This window comes from Macrotis lagotis, chromosome 3, assembly GCF_037893015.1.
Source record: "Macrotis lagotis isolate mMagLag1 chromosome 3, bilby.v1.9.chrom.fasta, whole genome shotgun sequence".
NCBI lineage: Eukaryota > Metazoa > Chordata > Mammalia > Peramelemorphia > Peramelidae > Macrotis > Macrotis lagotis.
Window position 1 is genome coordinate 220474777 of NC_133660.1, and position 16870 is coordinate 220491646.

The 16870-nt window shown below is 34.6% G+C and overlaps 1 protein-coding gene across 6 annotated transcripts in view; it reads right to left on the minus strand.

Annotated features, from left to right (window-relative positions):
- The window catches only part of HTT (huntingtin), a 222910-nt gene that overhangs the window by 138749 nt on the left and 67291 nt on the right, over positions 1–16870 (minus strand). For 4 of the 6 annotated variants that reach the window (XM_074229867.1, XM_074229872.1, XM_074229869.1 and 1 more), the window contains 8 exons: positions 14555–14635; positions 11466–11827; positions 8009–8132; positions 6766–6881; positions 5454–5565; positions 1351–1488; positions 511–669; positions 306–403 (listed from right to left, as the gene is read on the minus strand). In XM_074229867.1, the coding sequence (XP_074085968.1) occupies positions 306–403; positions 511–669; positions 1351–1488; positions 5454–5565; positions 6766–6881; positions 8009–8132; positions 11466–11827; positions 14555–14635 (1190 nt within the window). The remainder of the gene's footprint in view (positions 1–305; positions 404–510; positions 670–1350; positions 1489–5453; positions 5566–6765; positions 6882–8008; positions 8133–11465; positions 11828–14554; positions 14636–16870) is intronic. The other 2 variants (XM_074229868.1, XM_074229870.1) reach the window with 2 other exon arrangements.

Genomic DNA, 16870 nt, shown 5'->3' on the forward strand with positions numbered 1-16870 from the left:
TTGCCTTGCAAAAAAAAAACAAAACACCTTAAAAAAAAGAATTCTTTCAGTAAATTCTCATTATACAGAAAAGAAAACTGAGTTATGAAATAGTTAAACAATTTGTTCAGAATCAAAGCTAAGAAAGGCCAGAATTAAGACTAAACTCTATGTTTGGGGATCAAAACTAATGCTCTTTCAAATAAACAATGCTGGATGTAAAAGATAAGTAATGATCAGCTCTGAGAAATACTCAAATTAATGAGGCCCTCAGTTGAAAATGGAGCATCTACAAATACAAAGGATAAGGAAATAACAATACTCACCCTCACAGCAGTGCAAGCCAGTTTGCAGGTAACAGAAGACTCATCTTTCAAAGTTTTCTGCAATAAAGGGATGCAGTCTACCATAGAAAAGGTATTACCTACACAAAAACAAAAAACAAAACAAAACAAAATGAAAATAAATAGTTCTGCAAGGCAATTTTTAAATCAGATATCTGGTGTAGATAACAACTTTACAAGTCTTTACCTGTTGAATTTCTGACAACGGCTAACCAGTTTTCCACACTGAAACGAGATTTATTAAGAATGGAGTAGATAATGGTCCCACAAAGGATAGCAGTTGCTCCACGAATCTGTGGGTCTCCGTGATCAATATAATTCAAAACATCTGAGACATACTGATCCTCTGTAGAAATAAATCATACAACTATTATTGTATGTGTATGTGAGTGATATGTAAGATTTATCATCAAATTTTCAAATCTAGTTATGGCTTTTATATTCAGAGAAAAAGGTTTTGAAAAGACAAGTATGCTTTCAACACTAGCCCAAACATAAGAAAACTTTAAGAGGAAAGGCATGTGAATTTGAAGAGGCTAAAATAATTGATGAATTTAAGGTAGAAAAGGCTATTAGAATACAGCATAAAAGGATGTATAGATTTCTCCAAACCATCTATTCAAAACACTACAGATTTCAATCATAATACATAATCTTTTAGCTTTCTTTTAAAGAAGTATTATCATTTTTAAGGCAATTAAATGCAAATCTGTTATTATGCTCCCCTTTTTCTTATCTTTTCCAAGTATTCCAATACTTGGTATACAGGCTGGATGGAGAATTTTGGATAAATGCAGAAATTCAAGGCTGCTATCATTTACATTTTTCATTAGCAGATATGACTGAAGAATATTACCAAGTTACAAATTATTAAAATTATTCCTATTCATCCTGTTGTAAGACTAGAATACTTGGATACAAATTATAAAGTTCTAGTCCAAATTCAACATTCTTTTATAGAAATAAAATTCTTCAAATGTTTTACAAAATAAGAATTTAAAGTAGAAAAAAGAAAATCTCAACATACCTGGGTGTTCCATGGTCTCCAGTGGTGTTTTGTAAAGTTTGCTAAAAAAAGATTCTGGATGAAGGGCCACAGCTGCTCCAACACAACTTACTGCCAAAGCCTTCACACTGACCCTTACATCCCTATCTGGAACCAATGCTGCAAAAAAAAAGAAAAAAATGTCACTCATTCAGTTTAAAGAAATTTTTTTTAAATTTTATTTTAAGAAACAAAACTCAACTCATTAAATAAGTGTTCTTCCCTAACATTCCCTTCCCCTCACAAATCTGTTGCCACTAGACTCAGAACTGGCCTTCTGAACCATAAAAGTCAACCACAAAATCTAGTCCCTAGGATCCAGCATATACACTTAAGAATTGAGAATGAAGAATGACTGGAAAAAACAGTTGAGGCTTATTCTCTCTCATCTCTACATATACCATAGTCTCAAATATTTAAATGGATCTCTGATCTTACTGATCTGGAATTTCCCCACAAAGATGCAGAGCACCACCTTTCCTGCTAGCCTAGCCTGTGACTCTGGCCTCTGCTCTTCCATCCCAGTGGGCTAGGATCCTTCCTTACCTTCACCTCACATCATAAGAGTAGCTACAGACAACTGTAACTAGATGTGTCATCCGTCAGAGACCAATATCTCTTCTCTTCATATGGTATAATTTGCCTTATGTCTTTTATTCCTATCCTTCAATATGCCTCAATGGTTACATTGTAGCTGATACTCACAATGTGCTTTTCAACTGACCTCTGTGTGATATTCATAGATAATTCTCCAGAGACAACTAAATTCCCTGTCATTCAGCAATTCCAAAAGGATGCTGATATTCAAAATATGGGCCTTTGGCCTCATTTCTCAAATAATAGAAATCAGAGTCAAATTAAAAGAATACCAGTCATTCTTCAATTGATAAATGGTCAAAGAACATGAAATAATCAATGGTATCTAATAGTCATGAAAAAAAGTTCTAAATCACTTAAGAGAAATGCAAATTAAAACAACAATGCGGTATCACACTTCACACCTATCAGACTGGGTAATATGACACAAAATGAAGATGACAAATGTTGGAAGGGATGTGGAAAAACAGAGACACTTATCCTCTGTTGGTAGAATTCTGAACTGATCTGTGTTGGTGGAGTTGTGAACTGAAGAGCAATTTGGAACTATGCCCAAAGAGTTATAAAACTGGACATACTCTTCAACCCAGCATTAGAGTATTAAGTCTGTATTATAAAGAGATGTTTTTTAAGAAAGGGAAGGAAAGGAAAAGGACATATGTACAAAAATACTTATAAGCAGCTCTTTTGGTGGTTTAAAGGAACTGGAAACTGAGGAGATGCCAATTAATCAGGGAATGGCAAAACAAGTTGTGCCATATGAGTATGATAGAATATTACTGTATAATAATTCAGAAAAATTTAAAAAGATTTATGTGAACTGATGCAAACTGAAGTGAACAAAACCAGGAGAATATTGTATCCAGTAACAGCAATACTAAAGGATAATTGACTATGAATGACATAAGCTATTCTCCTCAATACAATGTTTCAAGACAATTCCAAAGACTAATAACTGAAAAAATGCTATCCACCACCAAAAAAGAGCTGATAGAATCTTAATGCAAATTGAAGCATACTTCTATTAAACTTTATTTATGCTTGTTTTTTGTTTGGTCCGTGTTTTTTTTCCACAACATGGCTAACAAGGATATATATTTTGCATGAACACATACATATAATCCATATCAAATGTTTTCTCTGATTAAGCAGAGGAGATGGGAGGGACAAATAGCAGTTAGACTCAAAATTTTAAAAAAGAAAAAAAAAAGTTAAAAATTGCTTCTACATGTAATTTAATAAAAATTTTAAAATATAATTAGAAAAAAAATATGCGCCTTTGTTTTCATTGAAAACTTAGAAGTTTTGCAACTCTTCCTCTTATTCAAATCTGGGTCAAATGGTTGTTTATCTGTATGCTTGTATTCCAGATATACATACTAATGGATAAGTTTGATAAGTTGCCCTTACAACTTTCCTATATGGATGTTCAAGCCAAACTCTTCTGAATGATTATAGATTTCTCACTTTGCATGTTCAGACTAAATGAAATCAGCACAATGGTATCCACAAATAGGAGTTCATAGAGAATCTAATCAAATGCATGGAATCATGCTACACTGAATCTTAAAAAGTTGTTATCACTAGAAAGCCCACATCTTACTCACTGTTTTTATGTACTACCTGAAGTGACATTTATCATGAGTGGGAAACTGAACAGGGTTATGCCTTATCTTTTAAGGAACACTAACACTCTGTCAAAAAAGAGCCAGTATATTTTAAGCATTGAAGGAAATCCTTTTTCATAACCAATAATTAACATAGTGAATCTTACACTCTCAAGGAATATTCAAGTGTTGAATATCACATAAAGTTAGTTCATTCCCCAAACAAACCCTGTTGTAAGATATCCTTAATAGCTAAGATTTTGTATAGATGAGAAAGTAGGCATATCAGTACATAGTTTCTGATATCCTTGAAGTCACCTTTTAAATATTAATAAGTTCTACAATTTTTCCACACCTTTGGTATCATCCCATAGTTCAGATAATATATTGATCCGGCAACAACTTAAAACAGTCACCTCTGCACACACGATCCAAATTTAGCTTCTTCCCATTGTTCTTCTCCCAACTGGAATTTCACTTTGGGTGTAAGCATTTCTAGAACTATGAAGTTATAAAGAAGGGTTTTTGTTTTACTGTTTGGGGTGGAAAAAAACAGTAATGAGTTTTGTAAATCTTTTCCATTTTAATTCTGTTTTTGTTCTCTCTCCACTTTCAAAGTGTTTTTAGGATGACTTCTATTAATAGAATATCTTGCAAAGATTTTTTAAAACTGATTTTACAGGGGCAATTAGATGGCACAGTGAATAGAGCACCAGCTCTGGAGTCAGGAAAACCTGAGTTCAAATAAGGCCTCAGACACTTAATAATTACCTAGCTATGTGACCTCGGACAAGTCACTTAAACCCCATTGTCTGGCAAAAACAAAAAACAACAACAAAAAACTGATTTTACTTTCTTCTTCAAAAGAATGTAAGAAGTTTATAATCTAATGTGCTGCTGCAATTTTTACTCCAAGTATTTTAAAAAATTATTCTAAAAAAAGGTCATAGGTTTCATAAAACTGAAAAGAAGCATAACACAAAAAAATAAAGAACCCTAATCTGGAGGGTCTTATCAAAATCTTCACAAAATTTCTCTACCTCTTCATCCTAAACAACCAAAACTAGTGCATAAACTGCAATTGTTTTTGTGATGATCTTTCTCCAAAAATATATCACTAGTTTGTTCATGTGATAATCATTTTGGGGGGACTGCATTTGGGCATACAATAAAAGCAACTGCTCTCTTTGCTTCTAAAAGGAATACATGTCGGGCAGCTAGGTGGCAGATAGAGCACCAGCTCTGGAGTCAGGAGTACCTGAGTTCAAATCCGGCCTCAGACACTTAATAATGACCTAGCTGTGTACCCTTCAGCAAGCCACTTAACCCCATTGCCTTGAAAAATCTAATAAATAATAAATAAATACATAAAAAAGGAATACATGTGAGCTGGGCTTCCGTGGAACCACTAGATCTTTTATTCTTGTTTCATTTATGGCAAAAATGTAGAAATTGATATGACTAAGCTTCTCCAATAATCAGTACATTTGCTGGTCAAATTAATAAGACCTCATGTGTCAAGGACAAATAATTAGGTTAATGTTGATAAGATTAAAAGCCTTCTTTTCTTTCCTTTTCTCTGCCAACCTGCCAGTGTTTGAAGAACACATAGAAGTGAGGGCCACCAGTACGTAGTGTCCCTCATTCCATGGCATGCCCTGGCCTATAACTTAATGAGTCTCTTCTCTCTATTCTTCCAGAGACTGGTTGTGGGACACCAGCTGGGGTCTCTGCCAGGACCATGCTTCACAGCTCTCCAGCATCACAGCTTCCCAGTATTTATGTTCCACTGGTCACATCTTTTGAGAACCAGGGTCACCTCTACACCAGAATGAGGGAAAAAAGTAGGATTCTATCATACTATCTTATAATTAAACTTACCACCTTTTTCTCCTGTGAGCAAAAAAGAAGCAGATAACAACCGAACACAATGGACTAGAGGTGCTGAATCAGCATCGGTGAAGTGTCCAATATCTCCTTTGATTCTAGAAGGCTATAATAGAGAAAAATTAAATATACATATGTATTTTTAATCTACCCTTACAAAACAAACCAACAAGAAAATATTCTTGAGTGCTGTGTAGGAAACAAAAATAAAAAATTATGTCTTCAAGGGGTTTTTACAAACTGGCTCAACACATAAGGCAAAAGCACCATAAAAGTTAATTCACAAGTTTAACTGATGAGTTCAATTCCTATCAATCAGTTCAGCAGAGTCCTTAGTAAATAATAAATATTTAATAAATGATTGCTGAATGAACACAATAGAAGGGGAAAAAAAACCAAGACTGGGTATGAGTAACAACCAAACAAATAACAGACAGTAAACACCATATTAGTTTAGAAGAGTCACTAAGGAATAGTTTAGAAATAAATGACAAAGTAGGAAGGATAGGTTATTACTATAAGTTGGAAAGGATTTGATTAGGCAGAATGGAAAGAGAAAGATATAGAAATATAAACAAAAAAAGGTGATGGGAAAACTAGAATATTTACTTAAAGTAATGAAGATATAAATTATGATATTTGAATGCAATGAACTTCCATTACATTATAAGAAATGACAAAATAAAGTTTCAGGAGAACTCTAAGAACTATTGCAAAGTAAAATGAGCAGAACCAAGATAATAATTTATACAATGACATCATAAAGGGAAACAATTCTGAAATATTTTAAAACTGATCAATCAATGAAATAACAAACCACTGTTATAAAGGAATCAAGATAAAGTAAACTATCCACTTCCAAAGAGAAATGATAGTCTTAGAAAACAATGAAATAAATTTTTAGACATGACCAATGAAGAAATATTCTTTGCTTGACAATATGTATTTGTTTTAAGGATTTTAATTTTGTTGCTACAGTAAATGTTCAACCAGAAGATTGAGGGGAAAGGGGAATGAAAATAAAAGCTTTTTAGAAAAAATAATAAAATTCAATTTTTAAGATTTTTTATAAGAAAAAAATGGGATAGCTAGGTGGTGCAGTGGATAGAGCACTAGTCCTGGATTCAGGAGTACCTGAGTTCAAATCAGGCCTCAGACACTTAATAATTACTTAGCTGTGTGACCTTGGGCAAGTCACTTAACCCTACTGCCTTGCACAAAAAAAGAGGAGAAATTAATGAAGGTGTTAGATACCCATCCACCTTAAAACAGTTTGAAATCATTATTTTTAAATTTTCTAACTCACCTTGCTTTCATGATCACCCGTCTCTGTTTCATCTTTTGATAAAAATTTGTCAACACTGCTGTCAGATGGCTGTCTGCTATGTCCAGTGCTTTTCAAGAGATGGGACTGCTGAAGTGCTTCAAAGAAAGACACAGATTAACCAATAAACCAGTGGCTTACAACTAAAGTACATATATGTACGTACATACACACACACACACACACACACACACACATACCTACATGTATACATATATACATAACCTAAAAGAAAATCTCTAGTTCCTTCAAACTCAGCTCCAAAAAACATCCTTATTTGTCCTTCATTCTCAAAGAGATTCAATGACATAAGAAAGGTGATATCTTGACTTGAAAGTGAATTGGATTTACCTGAGGGAGGGTTGTGCAAAGTCACCAGTTTCACTCTCTCCTCCAGAGTCATCTGAGTCTAGTGTCAAGTTACAGATCACGACAACTGGCAATAACCCTGGAAGCAATGGGAGACCTTGGCCTTTGTAAGCTAAGGTCTCAGTATGACCAAGATAAAACCCATTCGGTGACTAAAGCTAGGTAAGAAATGAGGCAAAAAATGGACTCTTGGGGGGCAGCTAGGTGGTATAGTGGATTGAGCTCTGGCCCTGGAGTGAGGTTGACCTGGGTTCAATATGGCCTCAGATACTTAATAATTACCTGTATGACCTTGGGCAAGTCCATTGCCTTACAAAAAAAAAAAAGACTCTTACCTAGTCAAAACAAATTCAGTTCGGGAGGGGAAGAGCTTCAAAGTTTCTTGCATAACAGAATGCCTATTTACACAAACTAATTTGTAAGAAAGTAACAATAAATTTCCATCTCAACACAAAGATGAAAAAATGCTAGAAAAATATACAAGAACAAATTTTCAATGATGGCCAGAAATTTTTATGACTGTACTACACCAAATAATTTGAGTAAAAATGTGCTCCTACATGAGAATTTTCCTGATAATCCTCAGCTCCTAAAGCCTACCTAACTGGATTGCCCTGTATTTATTCTGTAGCTATCTGTCTGTATGTGCACACACATAGATGTTGCCCTGGTTGAATGTAAGTTCCTGGAGGGCAGGAACTATTCCATTTTTGCCTTTGCATCCTTGATATCCAAAATAGACTACACTTCTTGTTCCTACTGTGGTCAATCACAGAAGAAATAAGTAATGAAACATTAGTCCCAATGTCTAGACTGTCTCTGTTTTTGCTTTTTTTAGCAGTTTAAGTTAACATACCAATAGTAGAGTTTCTGAAATTGTCTGGAGCCTCATCAGGAAGGACATGTGAAGACTCATCATCCTCATCCTGTAACTGTCCAATTTGCATTCCTGAGTACTGGCTTTCAGCACCATCTAATACCTAGGTTCAAGTAGACAACTTTAGAATTTGAAACAATAATTCCTAATAAAAACTATCTCACAGATATTTACAAGGAAAAATCAGTTTGAAAATTTTCCTTGTATCTGTGACTATGATGTGAAGTGGCAAGAACACCAAGATAAGTCATGGGTGATTCAAGCTCTAGACCAGATTTACCACTAAATAACTGTGTGACACTGGAATATCCATGTGCTCATGAGCAAAATGAGAAAAATACCTCTAAACAAATACAAATTTAAAAGAATTTTATGACATTAAATAAACTTAAATTAAATACAACATAATTATTATTCTGACTGTAAATTAGGCACTCCACCACATCATACTGATGCTACTGCCACCTGCCACCAGCAGTCAGTGAGAAAAGAAACTGGAAACCATCAAGAGTTGTATTTGTGATTATAAGTTTGACTATATCTGAACTTCCAGACTAGACTGATCATCTTAAAAATATTTCTATCACGAAGGGGGAAAAGAATCACTTCAAATACTATGAATAAAAATAAAAGTGTTAAATATGAAAAAGACTTTACAAATAAAATAAAAAACCATCAACTTAAAAGTTTACAATTTTAATTTTTCATTTCATTTTTTCATACATTTCATTCATTTTTTCATTCATTTTTCAGGCTTTTCGTTTATTTCACACTTGACATTAAATTCAATTCATCTCTAGATGAATAAATACAAAGCATTTTAATAAGGCAGTTAATTTTTAAAGGAAAGTTTTATAATGGTTAAAAAAGTTCAAACAATTACTACTCTCTATTCATTCAGCTACTACCTTAGATAAGGTGTTCATATCTGCTTGCCTAGATTATTGGCAAGGCCTAATATTATCAAGTCTCTCTCCCTAAATGCAAACTGCTACCAAGTAATTCTCATATCATATCACTTCCCTACTTAATAAATTACAGAAGTTCCCAACTGTTCGTGTGATCAAACAACAAAATTATGTTCAACTTTTAAAATTTTACTGTGGAGCAGTTAGGTAGCACAGTAGACAGCACTGGCACTGGCCAGGGATTCAGGACGATCTGAGTTCAAATCCAGCCTCAGACACTTAATAATTACCTAGCAGTGTGGCCTTGGGCAAGTCACTTAACCCCATTGTCTTGTAAAAACAAAAAAAAAATTTACTGGACCTATACTATCTTTCCAGAATCACTGACTATTCCTCTTCTCCCTAAAATAACACATTTCTGACACTCATTACTACATCTCTGTGACCATATCTGCAGTACACTCCCTCCTAATCTCCACCTTATAAGCTCTTTCTCTTACCTCAAAATGCAACTCAAACAACATCATCTACATGGAAGTCTCTGTTTTATAGCCAGTGTCTTCAACTAACTTGTTAATTAAATTACTACTTTGTATTTATTTCTTTTATACTTATTAAATACACACACACACACACACACACACACACACACACACACACTCATATATGTTCTTACTATTGTTCTATTAGAAACCAGCAGGGATGGGAATTCAGGGAAGCCTGGAAGGATTTGCATGAACTGATGCAGAGTGAAATGAGCAAAACCAGAAAAAACACTGTACACCCTAAGAGCAACATGGAGTAATGATCAACCTTGATGGACATGCTTATTTCATCAGTGCAACAATCAGGGACAATTTGGAGCTGTCTGCAACGGAGAATACCATCTGTATCCAGATAAAGAACTGTGAAGTTTGAACAAAGTTCAAAGACTATTCCCTTTAATCTAAAAAAAAAAGATTATCTTATTGTCATCTTGTTATCTTTTACACTTTATGTTTCTTCCTTAAGGATATGATTTCTCTCTCATCACACTCAATTCGGATCAATGAACAACATGGAAACCATGTAAAGACTGACAAATTGCTTTCTGTGGGGGGGGGGAACGTAAGATTGGGAAAAAAATTATAAAACTCAAAATAAATAAAATCTTTAATTTTATATATATATGTTCTTAATTCCCAGGAGAACATATGCTCCTTTCAAGAAGAAACTGTTTTTTCATTCATTTTATTCTTATTCCTAGTGACACACAAACAGTACCTAGAATATATATCAGGAGCATAATAACATATTTATTGGTTCACTGGGTCTGAAAGACAGCATGGAAAGGGCAGTGGACTAAAAGGTAAAAGACCTGGGTTTCAGGTCTGTTCCATTTCCTATTAGGTCTAATGTAATGTAAAACATATTAGCTTCAATCTTCTAATTAACAAAAACAAGACTACTATATATATATATATATATATATATATATATATATATATACACACATATATATGTATATGAACATGTACATATATATGTGTGTATATATATATACATCTATGTATATATATAGAAACATACAAGCTTTGAAAATTACAAATTGTTGTATAATTATGAACTGATATTCCTTTCCATGAGTCTTATACTTGGTTAAATTTAGCTTGTTAGAATATTCACTTTTTAGGGTGATTTTACCTTTTTGAGTCATATTCTCAATAAAAGGAAAAATTTCCTAACTATGGAAGTTGTCAAGAAATTAAATGAGTTGATGTAAGAGCCAGTATATTCTCTATTTCAGATCTTCAAGTAAAGGCCTGCTGTAGCCTATGTGTTAGACATCGAAGTCAGCATTCAGGACCTGATTTCTAGATACTTGAACTGAAACCCCCATGGTCTTTCCACTACATTATGCTGCTTCATACTCTAACTCCATTAAGCAGAGAACAAAGGGAATTAAGGGATATTCTTGTCCAAGGTTTGTGCAGCTTCTAAGAGGAAGAGCTAGAGGTCTTCTGATTCTAAGTCTGTTTCTCTCAACATGGGGCTACTGGGAACTCAGTATTCACTGTGCTATCTAACACCAGGGTATTTACTTCATTTCCACAGTTACCAGTTAGAAACTTTCACATAAAAAAGAAATATCTAAAAGCACTCTTAAAAAAGCAAAAAGCAATATGCAAATACAAATTTATTCAGGGGTATGGTTATATCATATTTGGCTAACTCAGTCTATTAACCACTTTTTTTTTCACTTAACTTATATCCATGAAGGTCTAAAGAATATTTTCCTATTAATACATATTATTTCCTTTTTAGTAGCATTTATCCAATCCAAATTAGTATGATACACTATTAAAAGTCCATTATCTAAAGAACAAAAATAAGTTGATTTCTGCAATGAAGGTATAAAATAAGGTCAAGTTCTGTAAGTTATGATCAGCAGATCTCTTCACTGTTATTGGCTGGGCCCCGTGGAGGAATGTGAGACATATTAAGAAAAGAAAATTGGGCCTCCCCACTTTTGTCCCCTGCATACTTACAATTTCAGAACTATCTGAAGGGGTCACAGCTGAATCTGGACCTTCTGTAGTTGTCTGTGAACTATCACTAACTGGTGATGACGCCTGGGTCCCATCATTCATGTCCATTATAGGGTCAGATGGGACAGCACTTATTTGGCTTGAGCTGCGACTAAGAATATCCTCTTCATCCCCATCAGTGGCGGCACTTGTCAAGTCACAGCCGGTCAAATCGACAGGGTCTGACTGTAAAGTGTGCTGTGACCTGGGCTGCTCAGTGATGATGTCGTGACCTGTGGAATCAGCAGCTGAACTTGTGGAGACAGGAGTTGATACACCTGATGAAGAAGCCAATTCACCTGTGATTTCACTCTTCATTGAGGCTGAAAGAAAAGAATGCTTACATGAGGTTTTGGTGACACTGCTTTCCCCTGATTCCTGCAAATCTCTCTGTTTGCTTTACCTTTATTATTTTCTATATCTTTATTATTCTTTATCTCCTTTAACAGAACAATTAACTCTTCAGTTAAACTCTTGGGTTGTATCCCAAGAATCCATCTTGGGTTCTTTTCTCTCTCTATTCTCACAGGTGGTCACTTCATCAGTTCCTATGGGTACAATTGTCATTTTCATGCAGATTTTCCCAGATTCACATACCTGAGTCCCAGTCCCATCTCAGCAATTGCCTTTGATCATTTTGGACTTGATGTTCTAAAGACATCTCAAACTCAACATGTTCAAAATAGAATTCCTTCCAAAATACAACCCTTCTTCCAAATATCTGTTTCTGTTGAGGACACCATCATCCTTCCAGGAACCCAGATTGGCAACCTTCACATTATCTTCAACTCCACACCCCCAATTCATCCAATCAGAAGCCAAACTGCATTTGCTCATATTTCTCCATTTCTCTCCAGGTAAGTTCAAGAACTTACCACGTCTTATGTGGACAGTCGCAAGAGATTCTGAATGAGTGTCCTGGCCTTGTCTCTCCACATCACTCAATGTTACACAAAACTGCCTGAGTGATTTTTCCTAAAGTACTAGTCTGGTTGTACTATCCTTACTACTCAATCCAATGTCTAATTTACTGTGACATTTAAAGTCCTTCAAAATCGCTTGTTTCCTCCTAGCTTTCTAGTCTTCTTATACCATACTCTAGAATTCTACTGGCCAGGCATCGTGGCCTCTGCTATTCCACGAGCAATGCACCATCTCCTGTCTATGCCCTGGCTCCACCTTCTCTCTGGAGCCACCCATCTCCTATCCCTCAAGGAGTTCATATGGCTCCTTCCTCAACCCCGACAGTCTTCTCACACTTGGCTATATATACATACTCTACAATGCAGTTACATTGGCTCATGGCAAATCTCTCCTAACTCTGATGCTTCTGCAGTGACTATCCCCTATGGCTTTAAAATTCTGCCCATTCCCCTTCCCCACTAGGTTAACTTGGTTTCATTCAAGACTCAGTTCAAAGCCCACCCTAAGAGTTTTCACTGGTACCTTAGCTGCTAATATGGTCCTCTCTCAAAATGCCTTCCACCTGCCCTTTCTGTATTTTCTGTGTACCTGCTTATTACCAAGTGATGCTTGAACATGAGGTCCCTGAGGGCTATTTTTCCTTATAACCCCAGAACTTAGCATGGTGTCTAACAAGGAGTAAGATCTTAATAAATATTTTTATTGGAAATTTGATGGGATGCCCATCAATTGGGAAAGGCTAAATATGATATAAGATTGTAATGTAATACTACTGTGCATTAAGAAATAATGAGGGAATGATTTCAAGGGGGAAAAAAGGCAAAATCTACATGAACTGATGCCAAGTAACATGATAGAACCAAGAGAACATTGTGCCCAGTTACAGTGATACTGTATGATGATCAACTGTGAATGACTTGGCTATTTTCAGGATTAGAAAGATACAAGACAATTTCGAAGAATTTAGGGTGGAAAATGATATTCACCTCCAGAGAAAGAACTAATGGAGTCTGAACACAGATCTAAGCAAACTTTTTAAACTATCTTTAAAAAAAAAATGACTAATGAAAATGTTTTTGCATGACTACACAAGTATAATCTACATCTAATTTCTTGTTATCTCAGGAGGGTTCACAGGAAAGAGAGAGGGAAAGAATTGGAAACTCACACTTTTTAAATGAATGTAAAAAACTTTTGAAATGAAACTGAAAAAATAAAATGCTCATGAATAAATAAATGCTTATAGAGTGATTGGCACATTTTGTTGTCATTTTGTTAAGGGAGCTAGATGGTGCAATGATCAAGAGCTCTAATCTCAGACACCTAACTATGGTTCCTAGGCAAGTCACATCATCCAGCTGGCCTCAGTATCCTCATCCGTAAAATGAGTTGGAGAAAGAATTGGCAAACCCTTCCAGTGTCTCGGCCAAGAAAACCCCAAAAGGAGTCACAAAGAGTCAGACACTACTGAAAAGACCGAACATCAACAATGGACCTAGGCACCTAATGATTTCCAAGGAATCTCCCCCATTAGAATGGGAGCTCCTGGAAGGCTGCTTTGCCTGACACAAAGCAAGGTCTTGATAAACATTTGTTTGATAACTGGCACATGAGGCATTTCATTACTATCCTGGTCTGACTGATTGCAGAATACCTGGAGTGATACTCAAGAATGATCGAGGTGGTAACAAGGTGCTGGCAGGTTCAGACAAGCTGTGGGTAAGGCTTGTGAAAGTCAATCTGAATCTCAGGGGAACCCTTCTCATCAGCTCTCCTTTCATACAAGGATGACCAGTACCAGAAAGGGAAGTATAGTTACCCAGGAAGCCCCAAGGTGAACAACTGACAGGAGCTCCAGTGACTACATAAATGGCCCTGGGCAAGGCTAGCCCAGAAATTGCAGAGTGAGAAGGGTCCCAGCTGGGTTAACCAAGAGATGCACATAACAAATGCCAGAAAGAAAAGGAGATAGGAGTTAATATGTAGAAAAATAGATTTACCACTTCTCTCTCTCTCTCTTACCATAGGAAACAGCTAATAAGATCACTGTGCAGTGATCACAGCAAAGGATTTAAAACGAAAAGTCAAATGACCAGCTTCTGTGTAAAACTAAAACGCTGGATTACCTGCAAATGTGGCACTGCTAACTTCAGACCTTGAATCTGGGTCATCTTCTAAGCCTTCTTCTTCTCCTAAGAGCACTTTACCTGAGAAACAATGCAGTAATTAAGTTCAACAGCTACTTAAAGTATCTAAGTGTTAAGCACTATGCTATGAATTGGGAATTTGATTGCCCCATGATAATAATTTCTCTTTTAGTTTTCCTAAAAAATATTAATAGTCTTCTTAAAACAAAAATGCAAATTTCTAAATCTCAAATCATAGGGCCATTCAATTTACTTCTTCAAATCACTTTAATGGTAACAATAAATATTTATATAGTATTTGATACCTTAAAAATTATCTCCTCACAGTACACAGTACTATGAACACTGTGACATTAAAAAGTATATTGGGGGCAGCTAGGCGGCACAAAGGATAGAACTCCAGTCCTGGAGTCAGGAAGAACTGAATTCAAATTGGCCTCAGCTGTGGGACCTTGGGCAAAAACATTCAATCCCATTGCCTTGCAAAAACAAACCAAAAAAAAAATACTACATTGCAACTTGAGACAGGAAAACTTAGGGGCAAATGTTTAAGTTTTTTAATTTAATTTTTAGATTTCCTAAAAGAATCTAACATATCCCTTTCTTTCTCTCATTAAACAAGAAGACAGTAACAAAGGATCCTGAGGTAAAATTTCCTCTTCTGTAAAATGGGGATAATTGTACTTATTGCATCTATCTCACCAGAAAGATTTCTTAAACCTTAAAACACTATAGAAATTAAGCACTGCTACTGTAGTAGTGAAAAGACATCGCTAAAATATTTAAGGAGATCTTAGGATACTATTCAAATTGACATAAATTTAAAGAAAACAGTTTAATATTAGAGAATCCAACTAGGAAAGAAATACTTAAATTTAGAAAAGTATCTAATATTAAATTATATTTCTGTGTAACAACCAACCCTGGCAACAGAGATGATATAAACAAATGATGGTAATGCCTCCCTCAACTTTCCTTGAAAAGATAGGTGCCTAACAGTGAAGAATGTTCCACAGGCTGTTAGAAGAGAGATCATTTTTTAAATCAGCTGGTGCTGCATAACGGGTTTTATTTTTGTTACAAATGAAAGATCATGGGGATAGTGTGGAAAAAGAGAAGTCATGGAATTTATAGCACACGTAAACAATTTTTTAAAATAATAAAATATGGACAAGAGGATAGTCTCTTATCCCCTAGAAAACTCACTTCTCAAGTTTTCACTTAATTTTATTTTATAATCTGCATAAATTAAGTTGCTTTCTGTCAAAATTAAGTCTTAATCTTCAGAATTAGAATGTGAAATTACAATTCAATGTGGCTTTGGATTTTATGAAGTAATTAAACATTTTTCATACAGTTCTTGACAACAAATTATTTTTAAGGAGAAAACATGAATTCAAATATATACTCAAACTAAATGTATTATCATTATCATCACCTAGGAGTAAAATAATAATAATGATAATAATAAAATGTGGTATTTGTATAGCCCATCAGGTTTACAAGGTAATTTATATATTATATAATCATTAATTTTATACCTTTTTCATCTTAATATTTATAATATGTTACAATCTTCTTAGCAGATACTTTTCAAATAATTGTGAATTTCTTGCTTTAAAACTGCTTTACAAAATATTAATAAGAAAAAATATTCATGTACATATACACAAAGAAGCAAACAAAAAAGAGAAGAATATAGGAGTAAAGATGTCACAGATATAGAAATTACCTTTTTAGAGTAAAGTGTGGTAAATATAGGTTGACTTGATTTTGCTACTTAGAGTTAAACAGAATAAATATTTGTTAACATATTTAATACTCCATGGGCCTGTGATTTCATCAATGTGTACATTTCCTTTGTCAAGGTCTACTCTGGCCAAAAAAACTCACCCTGCGACCAATCCGGTGGTAAGCCTCTCAATAAAGATTTTTTAAAACTAAATGAACTAATACATTACTCTTAAATGAATGTGACCCATTCTGTAGTAAATCATATGTAATTATATAAATTAAAAATATGATTATATAAATTAAACATCATTAAAAGAGAAAAATGTACAGAAGTTCCAACTAAGGAGATTACAGAAATATTGATGATCTGTTAAACATGGCTATGATTTCATGAAAGCCACAGGTCATTCAACTTGTCATATCGAGGAAACTTCCAAAGCAGAATACTTAAAATACTAACTATATACTAAAAGACAACAATTTTATATTATTTAAGATAATTTCTTCTGTCCTACCCATTTTGACAGAAATAATGAATCTAAACCAGGTCAAACACTACTA